The sequence below is a fragment of the Lithobates pipiens genome, unplaced genomic scaffold, assembly GCF_037356315.1.
Source record: "Lithobates pipiens isolate NorthernLeopardFrog02 unplaced genomic scaffold, aLitPip1_a1.2 Scaffold_35, whole genome shotgun sequence".
In the NCBI taxonomy this organism is placed as follows: domain Eukaryota; kingdom Metazoa; phylum Chordata; class Amphibia; order Anura; family Ranidae; genus Lithobates; species Lithobates pipiens.
This window is the reverse complement of record NW_027507811.1, coordinates 4,725,482-4,745,315: the sequence shown is the minus strand read 5'-3', so window position 1 is coordinate 4,745,315 and position 19,834 is coordinate 4,725,482. Positions and strand designations below refer to the sequence as shown.

The following is a 19,834-nucleotide window of genomic DNA, read 5'->3' as shown; positions in this document are numbered from 1 at the left end:
CCTTATATCTAGGGTCCTCATCAGAGTGCCCCCTTACATCAGGTGTCCCATCAGTCTCTCTTACGTCAGGTGCCCCCATATCAATGTCCCCCTTACATCGGGTGTCCCCATCTGAGTCCCCCTTACATCAGGTGCCCTCATCAAAGTCCCCCTTACATCAGGTGCCCCATCAGAGCCCCCCTTACATAAGGTGACCCCATCAGAGCCCCCCCTTATATCTGGTGCCCACATCAGAGCCCCCCTTATATCTGGTGCTCCCATCAGAGTCCCCCTTATATCTGGTGCTCCCATCAGAGTCCCCCTTATACCTGGTGCTCCCATCAGAGTCCCCCTTACATCAGGTGCCCCCATAAGAGTCCCTCTTACATCCGGTGCCCTCATCAAGTCCCCCTTATTTCTTGTGCCCCATCAGAGTCCCCCTTACATCAGGTGACCCCATCAAAGTCCCCCTTACATCAGGTGCCCTCATCAAAGTCCCTCTTACATCAGGCGCCCTCATCAAAATCCCCCTTACATCGGGTGCCCCCATCAAAGTCCCCTGACATCGGGTGCCCCCATCAGAGTCCACCTTACATCAGGTGCCCTCATCAAAGTCTCCCTTACATCAGGTGACCCTATCAGAGTCCCCCTTACATCAGATGCCCTCATCAAAGTCCCCCTTACATCAAGTTCCCCCATCAGAGTCCCCCCTACATCAGGTGCCCCCATCAAAATCCCCCCTACATCAGATGCCCCCATCAGAGTCCCCCCTATATCAAGTGCCCCATCAGAGTCCCCCTTACATTAGGTGCCCCCATCAGAGTCCCCCCTTTTCATCAGGTGCCCCCAGAGTCCCCCCTTTTCATCAGGTGCCCCATCAGAGTCCCCCCTTACATCAGGTCCCCCATCAGAGTCCCCCTTACATCAGGTCCCCCATCTGAGTTTCCCCTTACATCACAGTCCCCTGTTACATCAGGTACCCCCAGGTGTCCCTCGATGCATCAAAGTTGTCCCCCCTTTTCCCTGTACTTACAGATCAATAACTAAAAACAATGCAGCTCCCCCTTCCTATCTCCAGTCTTCACTCCCCTGCAGAGCCATGCTGACACTGAGCTGTGCCGGCTCTCTATCACCCCCTGCAGGCTGGAGGTTGGAGAACACCCCAAATCCTCTCTCCAGCTATCTTAGGGAGCCGCGGTCTGGTCTAAATAATGTGTCCGGCTTTCAGGCAGACTGAAAACCGGACACATGATTCAAACCCCAGACTGTCCGGGTGAGTCCCGGAACAGGCGGAAACCCTACCGCCAATGCTTGTAAACAAGGCAGATTGCCGTTCTGTCATTACAGAAGACATGGATCTATGGCTTCCCCTAGTACAAGCACGTCCCCCCACAGAGAATAAGCACTACTTAGGCACACAGTTAACCCATTGATTGCCACTGATATTAACCCCTTCCCTGCCAGTGTCATTAATACGGTGACAGTGCATTTTTATTTTTTTAGCACTGATCACTGTATTGGTGTCACTGGTCACCAAAAAGTGTCAGTTAAGCCGCGTACACAGGGGCGGACTGTCTGGCCAACTTAGTCCATCAAAACACATTTCAGCGGACAGTCCGCTCGTGTGTGGGCTTCAGCGGACTTTTTCAGCGTGCAGTCTGGCGTACTAAGTATTTCGGAATTTCCGTAATACTGTCCGTCATACTTTGGTTTCAGCGGACAGTCCGCTCGTGAGTAGGCTAGTTCGACGGACTAAGAATGGCGCATGCTCAGAAAGGATTTACACGGCGAAAGGTTGCATTGCTGTGTATTGGACGTCCTATTTCTAGTCCCGTCGTACGTGCTGTACACGTCATCGCGCAAGCTTTCGACGGACTGTTTGTGCATCCGTGTGTGGTCAAGTCATTCGAAAGTATGACGGACTGTCCGTCGGATTGTATGACGGACTAAGTAGGCCATACAATCCGCCCGTGTGTACGCGGCTTTTGTGTCCTGACTGTCAGCCCCAATATCGCAATCCCACTATAAGTTCCTGATCCTCGCCATTACTAGCAAACACAAATAAATATAAATGTAAAAATACCCCATAGTTTGTAGGCGATTTAACATTTGCACAAACCAATCAATATACATTACGCTTATTGGGATTTTCTTTTACAGATTTACTGTGCCAGAGCAGACACTCTGCACCAGACTAGTTACGTGATCTGGAACTTCAGCTAAGCAGATGGCCATTCTGCTAGTCGGGGTGACAGAGATCCTGTGTTTCTGCTAAGCAGATTGCCTCCTCCCATCCCACCCCTCCTCTCTGGACATAGTTCCTATCTTCGTGTCCCAAACTGTACCCCTTCTCTTTTCCTCTGCCCTCATATAGCGCCCATCTTTTCGGCAAAACGTATTGTAGACTTAAACTTGACCCAACCACTCAACTTTTCTTCAAATCCAACCCATCCCTCCTCCCCGATAAATCTCAACTACTCAAAACTATACATTTCATTTACTTTGTTGCACCAACTCCTCAGTGCGGGACTCTCCGGGTCCCGCCATTGTCTAGGGATTCAACTTATCGCCGCGTTTTAACAGTGGAGGGACCAGTGATGTCATATATCGATCGGTTGGGGTTTTCGTCTGATGAACAAACCCAAGGGGTCCTCTTCTACCTCAACTTCCGTTATTTCCTTTATTGTCTGCAATACCTCTCTCTGGTAGACATGGGCGCCGTCAATAAATTTGTTTCGTTCCGTTCCATATTGGAATTAAAAGATAAATTCATCATAACGAACATTCATTATTGTTACGAAAAGTTAAGGAACCTAACGAAAATTTCGGATTTCGTACGAATCCAAATTGAATTTCGGACACAAATTTGCGTTAGGTTCGTTAACTTTTCGTAACAATTCCGAATGTTGGTTATGATGAATTCATCATTATGAGGGGTCCTCACCATCCCTGTGCTGTGCCGACTTCCTGGGGTTTTTAACTTTTAGGTTTGTTAACTTTTTGTAACAATTACGAAATGTTCGTTAGGAGTTTGGATCCGAAATTCGTTAACGAAATTTCGTCCAAAATTCAGAAAGCATAACAATTCGTATTTCGGATCCTCCCGAATCGCGCATGTCTACTCTCAAGTATGTTCTAATTTTTGGACGTGTCTACCAGATATGGGCCATGGTTCCAGGTTCTCTACACTCCCTCCAGCAAAAATTGCGAGGTCTCCCTTCAGGGCTGGACTGGGACAGAAATTTGGCCCTGGACTTCATCCAGACCAGCCCACTTACATTTTAGGTGTCCCATCAGCACCCCCTTACATCAGAGTCCCATCAGCAGCCCCCTTACATCAGAGTCCCATCAACAGCCCCCTTACATCAAAGTCCCATCAGCAGCCCCCTTACATCAGAGTCCCATCAGCAGCCCCCTTACATCAGAGTCCCATCAGCAGCACCTAACATCAGAGTGTCCCATCGGCACCTCCCTAACATCAGAGTGTCCCATCAGCACCCCCTTACATCAGAGTGTCCCATCAGCACCCCCTAACATCAGAGTGTCCCATCAGCACCCCCCTAACATCAGAGTGTCCCATCGGCACCCCCCTAACATCAGAGTGTCCCATCGGCACCCCCTTACATCAGAGTGTCCCACCGGCACCTCCCTTACATCAGAGTGTCCCATCAGCAGCCCCCTTACATCAGAGTGTCCCATCAGCACCCCCTTACATCAGAGTGGCCCATCACCAGCCCCCTAACATCAGAGTGTCCCATCAGGACCCCCTAACATCAGAGTGTCCCATCACCAGCCCCCTTACGTCAGAGTGTCCCATCATCAGCCCCCTTACATCAGAGTGGCCCATCACCAGCCCCCTTACATCAGAGTGTCCCATCATCAGCCCCCTTACATCAGAGTGTCCCATCACCAGCCCCCTTACATCAGAGTGGCCCATCACCAGCCCCCTTACATCAGAGTGTCCCATCAGCACCTCCTTACATCAGAGTGTCCCATCACCAGCCCCCTTACATCAGAGTGTCCCATCAGCAGCCCCCTTACATCAGAGTGTCCCATCAGCAGCCCCCTTACATCAGAGTGTCCCATCAGCAGCCCCCTTACATCAGAGTGGCCCATCACCAGCCCCCTTACATCAGAGTGTCCCATCAGCACCTCCTTACATCAGAGTGTCCCATCACCAGCCCCCTTACATCAGAGTGTCCCATCAGCAGCCCCCTTACATCAGAGTGTCCCATCAGCAGCCCCCTTACATCAGAGTGGCCCACTGAGCCATCGGCCCACCGGGAAACTCCCAGTAGTCCTGATGGCCAGTACATGCCTGTCTCCCTTTGATATTTATGTGCCTTGTCTGGGGTTATATACCAACGTTCTATACTTTTCTAACTCGTTTCTGTAGCGTTGCTTTCAATTGACGTTAAGTCTACCAATCTCGGTTTTTTCCCCATCTCTACATCATTCACCTGTATTCCCAGTTCTTTTTCCCATTTACCTTTGTATGGCCGCTTTTCCAACACATTCCTCTTCACCAGAATTTTGTATCTTCTAGAAATCCCCTTCCTTCTAATGCCCCGTACACACGGTCGGAAAATGTTTGATAGGAGCTTGTTGTTGGAAACTCCGACCACGTGTAGGCTCCTTCGGACATTTTCCATCTGAAATTTCCTTCACACAAAATTTGAGAGCTGCTTCTCAAATTTTCCGGACAACAAAATCCGTTGTCGGAAATTCCGATCGTGTGTGTACACAATTTCTGACGCACAAAGCTCCACGCGTGCTCGGAATCAGGCAGAAGATCCGCGCTGGCTATTGAACTTCATTCTCCTCGGCTCGTCGTTCGTCACTGCGTTCTTGACGTTCGGAATTTCCGACCAACATTGCGTGACCGTGGTGTATGCAAGACAAGTTTGAGCCGACATCCGTCGAAAAAAAACAAAAAAAACATGGAATTTGTTGTCGGAAAATCCTATTGGAGAACCTCGGCACCCCAGATGTTTTCGAACTACGTTTGCCATGATGCTCCACTACACTGCAGAGTGCGTGAGCATCATGGGAAATGTAGTTCCAAAACATCTGGGGTCAGGGCCGTCTTTAATATTGATTGGACCCCGGGCAAAACTTTTCTTGGGGCCCCATCTAGCAGCTATACTTGAAATCTGTTTACTGAATCAGAGGCAGCTATTGCGATTGGTTGCCAGAGGTTACAGTGTGTCATTACCGCTCACTGACTGGTTGCCAGAGGTTACAGTGTATCATTACAGCTCACTGACTGGTTGTCAGAGGTTACAGTGTATCATTACAGCTCACTGACTGGTTGCCAGAGGTTACAGTGTATCATTACTGCTCACTGACTGGTTGCCAGAAGTTACAGTGTATCATTACTGCTCACTGACTGGTTGCCAGAGGTTACAGTGTATCATTACCGCTCACTGACTGGCTGCCAGAGGTTACAGTGTATCATTACCGCTCACTGACTGGTTGCCAGAGGTTACAGTGTATCATTACCGCTCACTGACTGGTTGCCAGAGGTTACAGTGTATCATTACCGCTCACTGACTGGTTGCCAGAGGTTACAGTGTATCATTACCGCTCACTGACTGGTTGCCAGAGGTTACAGTGTATCATTACCGCTCACTGACTGGTTGCTAGAGGTTACAGCACACATTACAGCTCACTGATTAGTTGCTAAAGGTTATACCACAGGATTTCTGCTTTTTGATTGGTTGCTAGAGATTACTGTGAAAATGACCTCAGGGGGGCATGATATCCCCTATTTACATATGAATGCTGCCACTATTTACATATGAATGCTGGTAATTTAAATGTAAATTCAGGGTCTGCAGGTGAGTCCTCTTTACACAACAATAAGGCAGAGCTGGGCGACATTAATTGCAGCACTTCACACAGATATTGGGACGCAGCACAGGACTAAAACCTCAGGGGATGAGGGAATTTAAACCAGGATATTTGGCAAGTATGAAGCAGCCACTTTGGGCCCCACAACAATGACAGGGCCCAGGGCAGCTGCCCCTTTTGCCCTGCCTTAAAAACGGCCCTGTGTGGGGTGCCAAGGTTTGCCATCGCTGCCCTATATCCCCGTTTGGTAACACAACCTTAAAGCGCGAGAAGAACCTATTTAATTCTTCAACCAGTGAAGCACTGAAATAAAACATGACCAATACTGGTCACGGCTGGGGGAATGCGCTTCACAATCAATCAAGAAAGTTTTTAGAAACAGACCTGTAAGCGTTTGTGAAATCTTCCCCCACAAAATGTACTCAGCCAATGAGAGGTAATGACTCCATTTTTATTTTAAAAGCCCTAGAGGGCCGCCTTTTAGGTGGTAGGGGTTAACGTGTTTCGTCCTGGAAGACGACTTGAGAAAACAGACCTCTTGCAAGAGTAAAACCTCGTAATGCCGCGTACACACGACCAGACTTTCCGGCAGACTAGGTCCGACTGACTTTCGGCGGAGTTCTGATGAACTTTCCGAATGAACGGACTTGACCACACACGATCACACCAAAGTCCGACGGATTCGAACGTGATGACGTACGACCGGACTAGAATAAGGAAGTTCATAGCCAGTAGCCAATAGCTGCCCTCGCGTCGGTTTTCATCCACCGGACTAGCATACACACGAGCGGATTTCTCTATAGGAACTGGGCCCGGCGGAAAAATTTGAAACATGTTTTATTTCTAAAGTCCATCAGATTTTTGGACAGCAAAGGTCCGATGGAGCCCACACACGATCGAATTGTCCGATGGATTTGTTCCATCTGAGCTTTGCTGTCGAAAAGTCCGGTCGTGTGTACGTGGCATAAGAATCTCCATACCACAAAATGTACCCAGCCAATGAGAGGAAATTACTCCATTTTTATTTTAAAGCCCAAGAGGACAGCTTTTTAAGCGGTGGGGTTAACGCGTTTCGTCCTGGAAGACGACTTGAGAAAACAGACCTCTTGCAAGAGAAAAATAGACCTCTAAGTCTCCATACCACAAAATGTACTCAGCCAATGAGAGGTAATGACTCCATTTTTATTTTTCTCCTGCTATCAATGGCCGACACTGTACAACACTTCATCCATGTCTTTGGTGATCTCTGATCTCCTTATCAACTGTTTCTTCCATGATGAAGATCAGCCATGGAGTATATCTGAGGTGTATATCAGGGTGTGCTTCTTCCCCACATGTCCAGCAACATTCATATACAAGACATTTCCCGCACTCACTAATACACCTTCAGGGTTGTGTGGGACCCCTGATGTACAGGAAGACAGGACTTCAGTGAGGAGCAATTCCCTCAGTCAGGGCAGGAATATGGCTTCTCCCCCTGTGTGAGATCTCTGATGTCTGTAAAGATTAGACTTCTGTGAAAAACATTTCCCGCACTCAGGACAGGAATAAGGCTTCTCCCCTGTGTGAGATCTCTGATGATAATAAAGATAAGACTTTTCTGAAAAACATTTCCCGCACTCAGGACAGGAATATGGCTTCTCCCCCGTGTGCAATTTCTGATGTTTGGAAAGAGTGGACTTCGTTGAAAAACATTTCCCGCACTCAGGACAGGAATAAGGCTTCTCCCCTGTGTGAGATCTCTGATGATAATAAAGATAAGACTTTTCTGAAAAACATTTCCCGCACTCAGGACAGGAATATGGCTTCTCCCCCGTGTGCAATTTCTGATGTTTGGAAAGAGTGGACTTCGTTGAAAAACATTTCCCGCACTCAGGACAGAAATATGGCTTCTCCCCCGTGTGCAATTTCTGATGTTTTGAAAGAGTGTATTTCATCGAAAAATGTTTCCCGCATTCAGGACAGGAATACGGCTTCTCTCCTGTGTGCAATCTCTGATGTGTGGAAAGATTGGACTTCATTGAAAAACATTTTCCACACTCAGGACAGGAATACGGCTTCTCCCCCGTGTGCAATTTCTGATGTGTGGAAAGACTGGACTTCATTGAAAAACATTTCCCACACTCATGACAGGAGTATAGCTTCTCACCTGTATGAGTTATTTTATGTACCTTAAGTTTGGATTTATAATAGAAACACTTCCCACACTCAGTACAGGGAAACCTCTTATCTGTTGGAAAAATTGCACCGTCCTGCACAGTCTGAGGTTCCTCAGGATAAGAGGAATACGATGGTCCGGCACCGTCCCGCACAGTCTGAGGTTCCTCAGGATAAGAGGAATACGATGGTCCGGCACCGTCCCGCACAGTCTGAGGTTCCTCGGGATAAGAGGAATACGATGGTCCGGCACCGTCCCGCACAGTCTGAGGTTCCTCAGGATAAGAGGAATACGATGGTCCGGCACCGTCCCGCACAGTCTGAGGTTCCTCAGGATAAGAGGAATACGATGGTCCGGCACCGTCCCGCACAGTCTGAGGTTCCTCGGGATAAGAGGAATACGATGGTCCGGCACCGTCCCGCACAGTCTGAGGTTCCTCAGGATAAGAGAAATACGATGGTCCGGCACCGTCCCGCACAGTCTGAGGTTCCTCAGGATAAGAGGAATACGATGGTCCGGCACCGTCCCGCACAGTCTGAGGTTCCTCAGGATAAGAGGAATACGATGGTCCGGCACCGTCCCGCACAGTCTGAGGTTCCTCAGGATAAGAGGAATACGATGGTCCGGCACTGTCCCGCACAGTCTGAGGTTCCTCAGGATAAGAGGAATACGATGGTCCGGCACCGTCCCGCACAGTCTGAGGTTCCTCAGGATAAGAGGAATACGATGGTCCATCTACACTGTGTGGTGCCGGATGGACATTTGAGGTAGTCGGGTTTTCTCCTGGACTATACTGTGTGATGTCCTCATCTTCTAATTTACACTCTGGAGACAAAGTGAGACAATCCTCTGAGGTTTTCCTCATCTCCCGTCCATCTACTAAAATAGAAATATAAAGATTAAATCGGAGAGAAATCCAGGAATACAGGACGGGGAACACAGCTCAGGAAAGTGACCAGGGGATTACAGGCTGATATCACCCAGCCCCCGCCCTACTCTGGACCAATCAGTGAGCAGTATGGGTGGAGGAATGGATTTAGTGTTAATGACCCACCTGTGCTGATCTCTGTAGGAGTGTCCTCCTCTATAAATGTCCCCGTTATTCCATCCTCCTCCATAGACTGCTGATCATCCCTCACATACCTCTCTTCTTCTTCTGATTTCACCTCAAATTCTATATCCATTGGATCTCCACTCTAAACCAAGAAAATGAGAGAGAAAATATCATCTGTAAGATAGAAGATTTATTATTGTGACATCACATAGAAAAAATACACATCCTCTCCACAAGTCCATGTTGTAGATTCTCCATCCCACCAACCTTGCAATATGGAGGGATGGTGTGATCTTCCTGTGTGGAATCCCGGGAATACAGAGGACGGGGACATCTCTCTGGTGGGTTCCTGGTATTTGGTGGCTCCATCATATCCTTGTGTCCTTCTGAAAACTCCTCCATCACTCCATACTCCTCATCCTCCTCTTTATACTCTTCTTTAACATCAAGGGGTGTGAATACTTTTTCAAGGCACTGTATAATAAAAATGACATCAATGGTAACAATGCAGATAATGTACAGATCCTAATGATACTATCAGTGATTGTTCCTCATCTACCTGATGATGGTGGGGGATGGTGTGACCTTCCTGTGTGGAATCCCGGGAATACAGAGGAAGGGGACATCTCTCTGGTGGGTTCCTGGTATTTGGTGGCTCCATCATATCCTTGTGTCCTTCTGAAAACTCCTCCATCACTCCATACTCCTCATCCTCCTCTTTATACTCTTCTTTAACAACAATATTATCATCCCCGAGGTTTCCACTCTGAATATATAATACAACAGTCATTGTAAATAGAGATGGACTAACTTCCGACGGGACGTTTCGTGAACGCGAACCGTGAACACGGCCAAAAGTTTGCGAACCGCAAAGTTCGCGGCGGGCCCCATTGACTTAAATGGGAGGCGAACCTTAAAAACTTACAGGTCATATTTTCAGCCACAAAATACTTACTAGCTGTGCACACATAGTCCCACCACATGGCCAATGACATAACACATGTATGAGGTGAATCTGGGATCGACAACGACAAGCATTCTTTTTTATCTGTGAAATTGTGACAATTCAGGACTGTGGAGCGCATGAAGGCCATGGAGGAGAGGAAAGGTCAGGGTAGGCTATGAAGAGGGTGCAGTAGATGATCACCAGCAGCGTGATATAAAGCACTGACACCAGCACCGTGATATAGAGCACTGACACCAGCACCGTGATAGAGAGCACTGACACCAGCACCGAGATAGAGAGCAATGACACCAGCACCGTGATAGAGAGCACTGACACCAGCACCGTGATAGAGAGCACTGACACCAGCACCGTGATAGAGAGCACTGACACCAGCACCGAGATAGAGAGCACTGACACCAGCACCGAGATAAAGAGCACTGACACCAGCACCGAGATAGAGAGCACTGACACCAGCACCGAGATAGAGAGCACTGACACCAGCACCGAGATAGAGAGCACTGACACCAGCACCGTGATAGAGCACTGACACCAGCACCGTGATAGAGAGCACTGACACCAGCACCGAGATAGAGAGCACTGACACCAGCACCGAGATAGAGAGCACTGACACCAGCACCGTGATAGAGAGCACTGACACCAGCACCGTGATAGAGAGCACTGACACCAGCACCATGATATAGAGCACTGACACCAGCACCGAGATATAGAGCACTGACACCAGCACCGAGATAGAGAGCACTGAGACCACACCAGCACCAAGATAGAGAGAGCACTGACACCAGCACAGAGATAGAGAGCACTGACAGCAGCACTGATACCAGCAATTCGCTGCTGGGCCCCAAAAATATGACACCGCTCAACCTCTTCAAACAGGAGGGTACGGGCATATAGTACGGTGTGCTTTTTTTGTACAAGAAAGTGAGCCAAAGGTAGAAAAAAGGTCTGGGTGCTCGATTAAATAAATCGTTTATAGAGTTATGCATATACATGGTCTATTGGTCACATGTGTTGAATTCCTCCGAGATCCATGCCTCATTCATTTTTAGAAATGTGAGGTAGTCAACACTGTCGTGAGCTAGGCGAGTGCGCTTATCGGTCACGATCCCCCCTGCTGCGCTGAACGTCCTTTCGGACAGGACACTGGACGAGGGGCAAGCCAAGAGTTCGATAGCAAATTGGGCAAGCTCTGGCCAGAGGTCAAGCCTGCCCATCCAGTAGTCCAGGGGTTCATCACTCCTCAGAGCATCCACATCGGCCGTTAACCCAATGTAGTCGGACACCTGTCGGTCTAGGTGTTCCCTGATGCTGGATCCAGATGACACCTGTCGATGGGTCGGCTGAAAGAATGACCTCATATCACAAGCCACCAACACATCTTCAAACCGGCCTCTTCTTGCAGACGCTGTTGGATTGGTACCCGCAACTCCTTCTCTGGGAGTGGGAATTGCTCCTCTGCCAGTGCACGCAAAAGCAGAATGCAGCATTTCTCGAAGCAAGGCCTGGAAGTTTTCCATTCTGACAGCCCTCTGTGACGGTAGTAACATTTCCGCCATTTTGTGTTTGTACCGGGGGTCTAAGTACGTTGCCCCCAGTACTGGTCCTTGACCCTTATGCTTTTTATACGGGGGTTCCTGTTAAAAACACTGGAGCATGAAGGCCCCCAATTGCACTAAACTGGAAGCGGTGTGGTGGCCTGGCTCCTGCTCATCATCCAGGATAATGTCGTCCTCTTCATTCTCCTCTCCCCATCCACGCACAACAGGGATCCCAGAAAGGTTTAAAGCATGCTCTTCTTGCTCCTCCTCATCCGCCCCGGCACCATCCGCCTCTGACTCCTCTTCAGAGTCCTGTTGACTTGTCTCAGATAGAGTAGCCCCCTCCTGGGAATTCATCCAGCATTGTGACTTCCTCATCTTCCTGCTCCTGCTCCTCCACAGCTTGATCAATGACACGATGCAATGCACGCTCCATAAAGAAGGCATAAGGTACCATGTCACTGATGGTGCCATGGCTGCGACTGACCAGTTTGGTGATCTCATCAAAGGGCCGCAGAAGTCTGCATGCATCGCGCATGAGCAGCCACTGGTGCAGTGAAAAAAACCCCAGCTCCCCAGAACCTGTTCTGCCGCAGAGTTCATACAGGTAGACGTTAACTGCACGTTTCTGCTGGAGCAGCCTATCAAGCATATAGAAGGTTGAGTTCCATCGCTTCGGACAATCGCAAATAAGACGTCTGACCGGCAGATTGTGTCGCCGCTGAATGTCAGCAAGGCGAGCCATGGCCGTGTAAGATCTTCTGAAATGGGCCGAGATTTTCCTTGCCTGCCGCAAGATGTCCTGGACCCCAGGGTATTTGACAACGAATTGCTGCACAACCAAGTTTAAGACATGTGCCATGCATGGCACGTGCGTAATTTTGCCTTGTTTCAATGCGCTAAGCAGATTGGCACCGTTGTCACACACCACTTTACCAACTGTCAAATTGAGCGGTGTTAGCCACTGATCTGCCTGTGAACGCAAAGCTGAAAGGAGTGCCGGGCCAGTGTAGCTCTTGGCTTCCAGGCACAACAGACGCAGCACAGCATGGCAACGCCTCACCTGGCATGTCGAATAGGTTCTGGGGAGCTTGGGTGGCGCAGCGGAAGAGACGCTAGCAGCGGAAAAGGAGGAGGCAGCCGAGGAGGAGGATGGAGTAGGAGAAGACGAGCCAGGCCTGCATGCAATCCATAGTGGCAAAACCAAATCTACACGGGTGCCACGGGTTACATGCTTGACGGCCGTCAGAAGGTCCACCCAGTGGGCAGTAAAAGTGATATACCTTCCCTGCCCGTGTTGGGCAAGAGGGTTATCCGACGTCATCATTTTTTTTTTACGCTTGAACATTAGGCCCACGGAAGCCTGCCTTTTTGCAGAAAAACGTGAGCTTGGCGTGATGGAAGGTGGAGTGGAGGACAATTGTGAGGAGAGAGGAGAAGGAGAAGACGAGGCTGGACAGTGAGAGCCTGGAGTGTGGCTTTGTGTGTTCCGTTGCTCCCACTGGGCTCGGTGATGGCTGCTCATGTGCTTTCTTAAGGCGGTCGTCCCTAGGTGAGTGTTGGGCTTACCGCGACTTATGTGTTGACTGCAAAGATTGCAGATGGCAACGCTATTGTCAGCAGCGGACACGTTAAAAAAAGCCCACACTGCGGAGCCATGTGCCGGTATCCTGGGAGCGCCAGATGTGACCGTACATGGTCGATGACTCGCTCCTGATACATTAGCAGTCTGCTTTGTCCCTCCTGTGCAATCTAAGTTCTTCCTGCTTCTCCTCCCTATCTGCTGGTCCATATCTCCCTCTGAACTCCCCTCCTCTTCCTCTCTTGCGGGCACCCAACGTGACATCACTAGACACGTCATCATCAACGTCACCTTAACCACCGCTATAATTAGAGATCTCGGAGTAGGCAGCAACACCGGGGACCAACCTCCTCCTTGGGCTGATCTGGGTACTGTCGTCAGACTGCTGAGTGGCGGTTGTTGCTACCTCCTCTTCCTGATCCAATACCAAGAGTGGCTGCGCATCGGAAACGTCTTGATATGGATCAGAAAAAAATTCCTGTGACTCAAGCGGAAGGTATATGGTGGTAGTGTCTTTGGGGGTGCACATAGCAGAGAGTGAAGAAGAGGGTGCAGATTGAGAGGATGAGGAGGGTGCACAAGAGTAAGGCTGAGTGACCCACTCAACCAAGTCAGGTGCGTCCTTTCACGTAATCGCACGCACCTTCTGCAATTTGTCATTTTGGCTCAAGCCTGTTGCTCCTGCCCTACCCCTACCACCCCTGCGGAAGGGCCTGCCTCTTCCTCTGCCTGTCATTTTTTAAATGACCCTGTGACAAAAGTCTCTAGAGAAGTGCAGTATGTATGTGGAAGAAAGTATATAACACTTCGCTTCAATCTGTCGTTTTTGGGGGGCCACTGGTCTATCACACCAGTTATAATACTTTTTTTTTTATTGCGTTTGTCACTCTTTGTAGTATCGCTGCAGAACTGCTCAGCAGTCACAATGCTGCACAGTGGAAATGCACTATACTATGCTTTCTATATGTGCAAGTATTTTATATGTGTATTACACACCTATATACTGCACACCAAATAGTACACCTATACCAGTCCTTAAAAGGACCTTTGTGGACCTAGTAGCTAGTGATTTGTGATTTGTCCCTCAGACCCTACACTGATAAAAGATTGCTGCAGAATTGGGCAGCAGTCAGCACCAGCACCCTATATATTTGTACACCTATACCAGTCCTATAAGGTAGGGGGAATGTCCATGTGCTGAAATGTCTCAATTGGCTGTCCTGTACCCCATGATGGATGTGTCATAATGGGTCAAAGTTCTTTCATAATATAAACACATATGTCCACCGGGCGAACATCGGCAATAGTACGCCGATCGGGCGAAATCGCAAACACGCCATATTCGCCACGAACAGTTCGGCCATCCCTAATTGTAACAAACATGCTTGTGTATAAATCAGAACTACCAATAATTGTCAATCATCTACCTGATGATGGTGGGGGATGGTGTGATCTTCCTGTGTGGAATCCCAGGAATACAGAGGACGGGGACATCTCTCTGGTGGGTTTCTGTATCTGGATGACTCCACCATGGTGTCCTGGTACAGATCTTTGTGTTCTTCCTCCATCCCCCCATCCTCATCATCCTCCTCTTTTATCTCTTCTTTAATCTCAACTTTAGAATCTCTCAGGTTTCCACTCTGAATATATAATAAAAATGACATCAATGGTAACAATGCAGATAATGTACAGATCCTAATGATACTATCAGTGATTGTTCCTCATCTACCTGATGATGGTGGGGGATGGTGTGACCTTCCTGTGTGGAATCCCGGGAATACAGAGGACGGGGACATCTCTCTGGTGGGTTCCCATTACTGGATCCATCTGTAGGAAACACACACACTGACTGAATACATTGTTTCTATGTGTTTATCAGATGATGGGGGATGGGTGGAGCCTCCGTACTGCTCTCTCCTTTACAATAAAGTCTCCTCTTACCCGGTGATGTGAGGGGCGGCTGATTGGCCATCATGACGTCCTTCCCGGCTCCGCTCTCCTCTCCTGTCAGCAGCTCGATGATCTCTCTGGTGACTTCTAGAATCTTCTTTGTATTTCTCTATTCTATCAGGGAGGGAGGTGGAGGCAATGTGATGGTCATGTGATCTCCAGACTTCACAGGAGGAAAACTCTAGATCTGAACACAAATAGTAAAATCAAATGACATTCCCAGAATCCTCCTCACCTCACTGGTCAGGTCTCTTTATTTAAACCCCACTTCATGTTGAGGTTTCTGATATTACATACAATGGAGGTCCAACAGCCCTACTTTGAAAGTGAGGAAGTCAGGGGCCGGCCCACATCCTAAGAGCATCAGACAAAAGAGTCGGATAGAGGGATAGGAGGAGCTGTGAGGTCAGTGTGATGTCATAGGATTCTCTGACTCTGATTGGAGGGACATTGGGAGGAGGAACTGTGGCTGGAAGCTCTATGAGGTTTCTGTACACAAAATCATTTCTCCTGGGTGCGTCCCTCCTCTCCTAAACTGAAAGATGAACGTTGTCTTTGGGCTTTGCCAGGACACATCATATTCCTGTGATCTCCGTGTTCTCCGGAGACTTTACTGATCACATTTTAGGATGAAGATCTGAGACTGGGATCATTATGGAATTTTTTTTCCAGATTTTTACTACAAATTACATTTTCCCCTATATCTTCTTATTTAAATCTTATAAAATAAAGACATACATATTCCAACCCCTCCTAAATAAACCTCCCACCCCCCACCACTAATACAAGTAGTATAATCCATTTGTCAGGGTTCGGCTTCTGCTATTACTAGCAGCTCTTGTCTCAGTGCACAGAGGCTGCTCAGCTGTCGGTTAATTACCAGCCACTCATTGTTTCTACAGTGCCTCACCTGGTCACCATTACCTGCCTCATTAGTCCAGCCTACAGCCAGACCCTTTTTTGCTATTTAACCACTTGCCGCCCGCCCACCATCAAATGACGGAGGAGGGGTGCGTCTCTCGCTCTGGGTGGATGTCACCCCAGAATGGCGGCGATCGCTGCAGCACCATGTTGCCAGGACACGGCACGCCCCTGATCTCTTTAAAGAGCTGATGAAGCGGCTCTTTAACCATGTGATCGGCTGTGTCCAATCACATGTAAAGGCGGAAGTGCCAGTAATCAGCTCTCCTCGCCTCACACTAACATACTGTGTGGCGAGGAGAGCCGATCGGCGGCATCTCTTGGGGACACCGGGACAGGTAATCAGGGCACTAATCATCAGTGCCCTGATTACAGTAAAGTCCCAGAAGTGCCCATCAGCGACACCAATCAGTGCCTATTAGTGACACCAATCAGTGCCCAGTGACACCAATCAGTGCCCATCAGTGACACCAATCAGTGCCCATCAGTGACACCAGTGCCCATTAGTGACACCAATCAGTGCCCATTAGTGATACCAATCAGTGCCCATCAGTGACACCAATCAGTGCCCATCAGTGACACCAATCAGTGCCCATCAGTGACACCAATCAGTGCCCATTAGTGACACCAATCAGTGCCCATCAGTGACACCAATCAGTGCCCATCAGTGACACCAGTGCCCAGTGACACCAGTGCCCAATGACACCAGTGCCCATTAGTGACACCAATCAGTGCCCATCAGTGACACCAATCAGTGCCCATCAGTGACACCAATCGGTGCCCATCAGTGACACCAATCAGTGCCCATTAGTGACACCAATCAGTGCCCATTAGTGACACCAATCAGTGCCCATCAGTGACACCAATCAGTGCCGCCTATCAGTGTCCACCAGTGCCACCTATCAGTTCCCATCAGTGCCTCTATTCAGTGCCGCCTATCATCAGTGCGGCATATTAGTGCCTCCTCATCAGTGCCACCTAATCAGTGCCACCTCATTAGTGCTCATTAGTGCCACCTCATCGGCGCATATCAGTGAAGGAGAAAAAATAAAAAGCCCAGCAGTGATTAAATACCACCAAAAGAAATCTTTATTTGTGTGAAGAAAATGATTAAAAAATTCATATGGGTACAGTGTAGTATGACCGCGCAATTGCCATTCAAATAGTGTGACAGCGCTGAAAGCTGAAAAATGGCCTGGGCAGGAAGGGGGTGAAAGTGCCCGACCTTGAGGTGGTTAAACTGCCTTGCGCATTCTTCTAATTTCTCATCCTGATTTTTGGCTTCTGACAACGCTGTTTTCTGTTGTCCGATTCCGGCTCCTCTGATTACCCGCTCCAGCTTCCAAACCCTGGCTTCTGCTTTTGACCACGTTCCTGTTCAGTGTTATTTTTGCATCAAAAGGTGTGATTTTTAAATGCATTTTCCATCTCTGTCTTTATGGTTCCTGACAGTTGTGCTCCTGCTCATAATTCCTGCATCCTGGTTTTGGCTGTGATGCATTCTGTCTGTCTGTCCCACCTGCAAGGTGATTGATGTGGTCAGTGTCTCTGGGTGGAGACCAAACCTGATTTAAGCCAGCCAAGCCTGCAGTCTCATGCTTGTGATATTGCATTTGTAACATGTGCTCCAAGCTCTCTGTCTGCCCCGCTGTGCTGTTTGGATTGCCCTCGTTGATGACCTCGGTTCTGGTATCAACTACTCTCGGAACTCTGCCTGCCTTTTGACTATGGATTTGACCCTGACTATTCTGAACCACGCCTGCCTTGTACAGTACCTGGACTGTCGTTGAACCACTCTGTCTGCCAACTGCAAGTACCTGGTTGCTGTCCTCAGTTTGTTCCTGTCCTGGCGTGGTGGCCAGGCACCATAGCAATGTACGTTGTGCTCTTTAAGATGTATATCCAAGATTCTTTTAAAAATATCCATACACCACCAATTGTGGAAGAGAGTTCCACAACCTTATTGCCCTGACAGTGAACCCCCACCCCCCGTGCAGTTTAAGGTTAAACCGCTTATCCTCCAATCTTATTGTGTGGCCCCGCGTCCTCTTAGCCCCCGTACACACGGTCGGAAATTCAGACGGAAAAGGTATGATCGGATTATATTGTCGGAAAATCCGATCGTGTGGGCTCTATTGGACTTCGAATTGGAGAGCAGGACCTAAAATTTTCTGACAACAAAATCCAATCTGACTTTTTCCGATCGTTCGTAGTGAATTCCGATCGGACAAAGTGCCACGCATGCTCAGATCAAATTACGAGACCAAAGCCATTGGCTACTAGCCAGAACGTAGTCCCGTCGTAACGAACGAAGGTCACCACGTTCCGAATGATCAGATTTTCCGACAACTTTGTCCGACCGTGTGTATGCAACACCAGTTTCGGACAAAATCCGTCGGAAAAAATCCGACAGATTTTGTTGTCGGAATGTCCGACTGTGTGTACGGGGGGCTTACACTCCCTGAGACGGACTATTTTCTCCATCAGCCCATCCCCCATAGTTATTGCCTTTTGTATCATTTGACCCTCCCTTTAAGATTGTAAGCTCTAAGGATCAGGGCCCTCTGATTCCTCCTGTATTATAACTGTACTGTCTGCCCTCGTGTTGTGCAAACTGTTGGCTCTATATAAATCCTGTATAATAATAATATATATGTGTGTATCATCATCTGCTGGAGATAAAAGACATCACAGTGACTATGGAGGAAGAGGACGGACATGACGGGGGGGGGGGGGGGGGTTACTGGGTGTAAATAGAAAATAAGATCTTATTACCTCCTCTACTGCCAGTTCCAGCAACGTCACCTCTACCTCATAGCACAAGGAGCTTCCTTCCTGTCCCTGACATCACTTCCTGTCTTCCATAGAGACTTCCTGTCTCTATGGTGGAAGTGAGATCACCATCTTGTGGAGCTCAGAGGAACTGCAGCTCAGAGAAACGTCTCGTAGTGTGAACACGGCCTTGTGCTGTGTGTGTATGTACTGTATATCCTTATAGATGTGTAGTGCTCCCCCCACAGGAGCCGCTGATGATATCTGGTTGTTTCCCAAACAGTACAGAGGCCCCCCAGTCACCCAAGTTACAGTCCATTCACTCCGACTCCAATAAACAGTCTCAGGGTTTTTCTTTTTGTAATGAATTGCTTGTAGAACTCGGGGGTTTGTGATACTCCAAAACTGCTAGCAACATTAACCCATTGCCTACCAGGCAATTTTACCCCCTTCCTGCCCAGGCCAGCTCTCAGCGCTCTCACGCTTTGAATGACAATTGCGCGGTCATGTAACACTGTAGACATATGGCATTTGTATAATTTTTTCCCCACAAATCAAGCTTTCTTATGGTGGTATTTGATCACTTCTGGTTTTTCTTTTTGTTTTGTTTTTTGCTAAATAAACAAAAAAAATTAAACATTTTGAAAACAAAACCTAAAATTTTTCATTGTTTGATACACAATTTTGCCAACAGGTAACTTTCTCCTTCACTGATGAAGCTGCACTGATGGAAACTGATAGGTGGCACTGATGAGGAGGCACTAATTGGCATTGCTGATGGGCACTGGTGGGCACTGTTGAGACTGCACTAGTAATCAGTGCCCTGTTTATGTCCCTTTAACATCTCTCCTCACGCTATCAGCATGAGGAATGAAATGCCGATAACTGGCCTATGATTGGACACAGCTGATCACATGGTAAAGAGCCGCTGATTGGCTCTTTAACCCTAATTTATATGAATTCCCTCCTACCTTGCATTTAACCCTGAGTGCATTAAGCACGGCATCATCACCCATGTGACCGGACCCTGCATACACCCACTTCCACGTTTTCCACCTGCGGA

General features: G+C 48.4%; 3 protein-coding genes and 1 long non-coding RNA gene across 9 annotated transcripts in view; 1 reads left to right on the top strand and 3 right to left on the bottom strand.

Annotated features, from left to right (window-relative positions):
* LOC143955622 (uncharacterized) overlaps nucleotides 1–19,834 on the top strand; it is a 280,961-nt gene that overhangs the window by 74,412 nt on the left and 186,715 nt on the right. The window lies entirely within an intron of this gene.
* LOC143956084 (uncharacterized) overlaps nucleotides 6,994–19,834 on the bottom strand; it is a 39,925-nt gene continuing 27,084 nt past the window's right edge. For 2 of the 6 annotated variants that reach the window (XM_077466209.1, XM_077466207.1), the window contains exon 3: nucleotides 6,994–7,955. In XM_077466209.1, coding sequence (XP_077322335.1) covers nucleotides 7,284–7,955 — 672 coding nt within the window. In that variant the 3' untranslated portion in view covers nucleotides 6,994–7,283. Of the gene's footprint in view, nucleotides 8,056–19,834 lie in introns of all 6 variants that reach the window. The other 4 variants (XM_077466212.1, XM_077466208.1, XM_077466213.1 and 1 more) reach the window with 4 other exon arrangements.
* LOC143956054 (uncharacterized) lies at nucleotides 8,899–9,537 on the bottom strand. The gene is made up of 2 exons (XM_077466183.1): nucleotides 9,312–9,537; nucleotides 8,899–9,186 (listed from the first exon to the last, which is right to left on the bottom strand). The coding sequence occupies exons 1-2, from the start codon at nucleotides 9,444–9,446 to the stop codon at nucleotides 8,983–8,985; spliced, it is 339 nt and encodes a 112-aa protein (XP_077322309.1). The 5' UTR covers nucleotides 9,447–9,537; the 3' UTR covers nucleotides 8,899–8,982.
* LOC143956151 (uncharacterized) lies at nucleotides 17,066–19,094 on the bottom strand. The gene is made up of 2 exons (XR_013269851.1): nucleotides 18,775–19,094; nucleotides 17,066–17,518 (listed from the first exon to the last, which is right to left on the bottom strand). It is a non-coding gene; the product is annotated as an uncharacterized LOC143956151 (long non-coding RNA).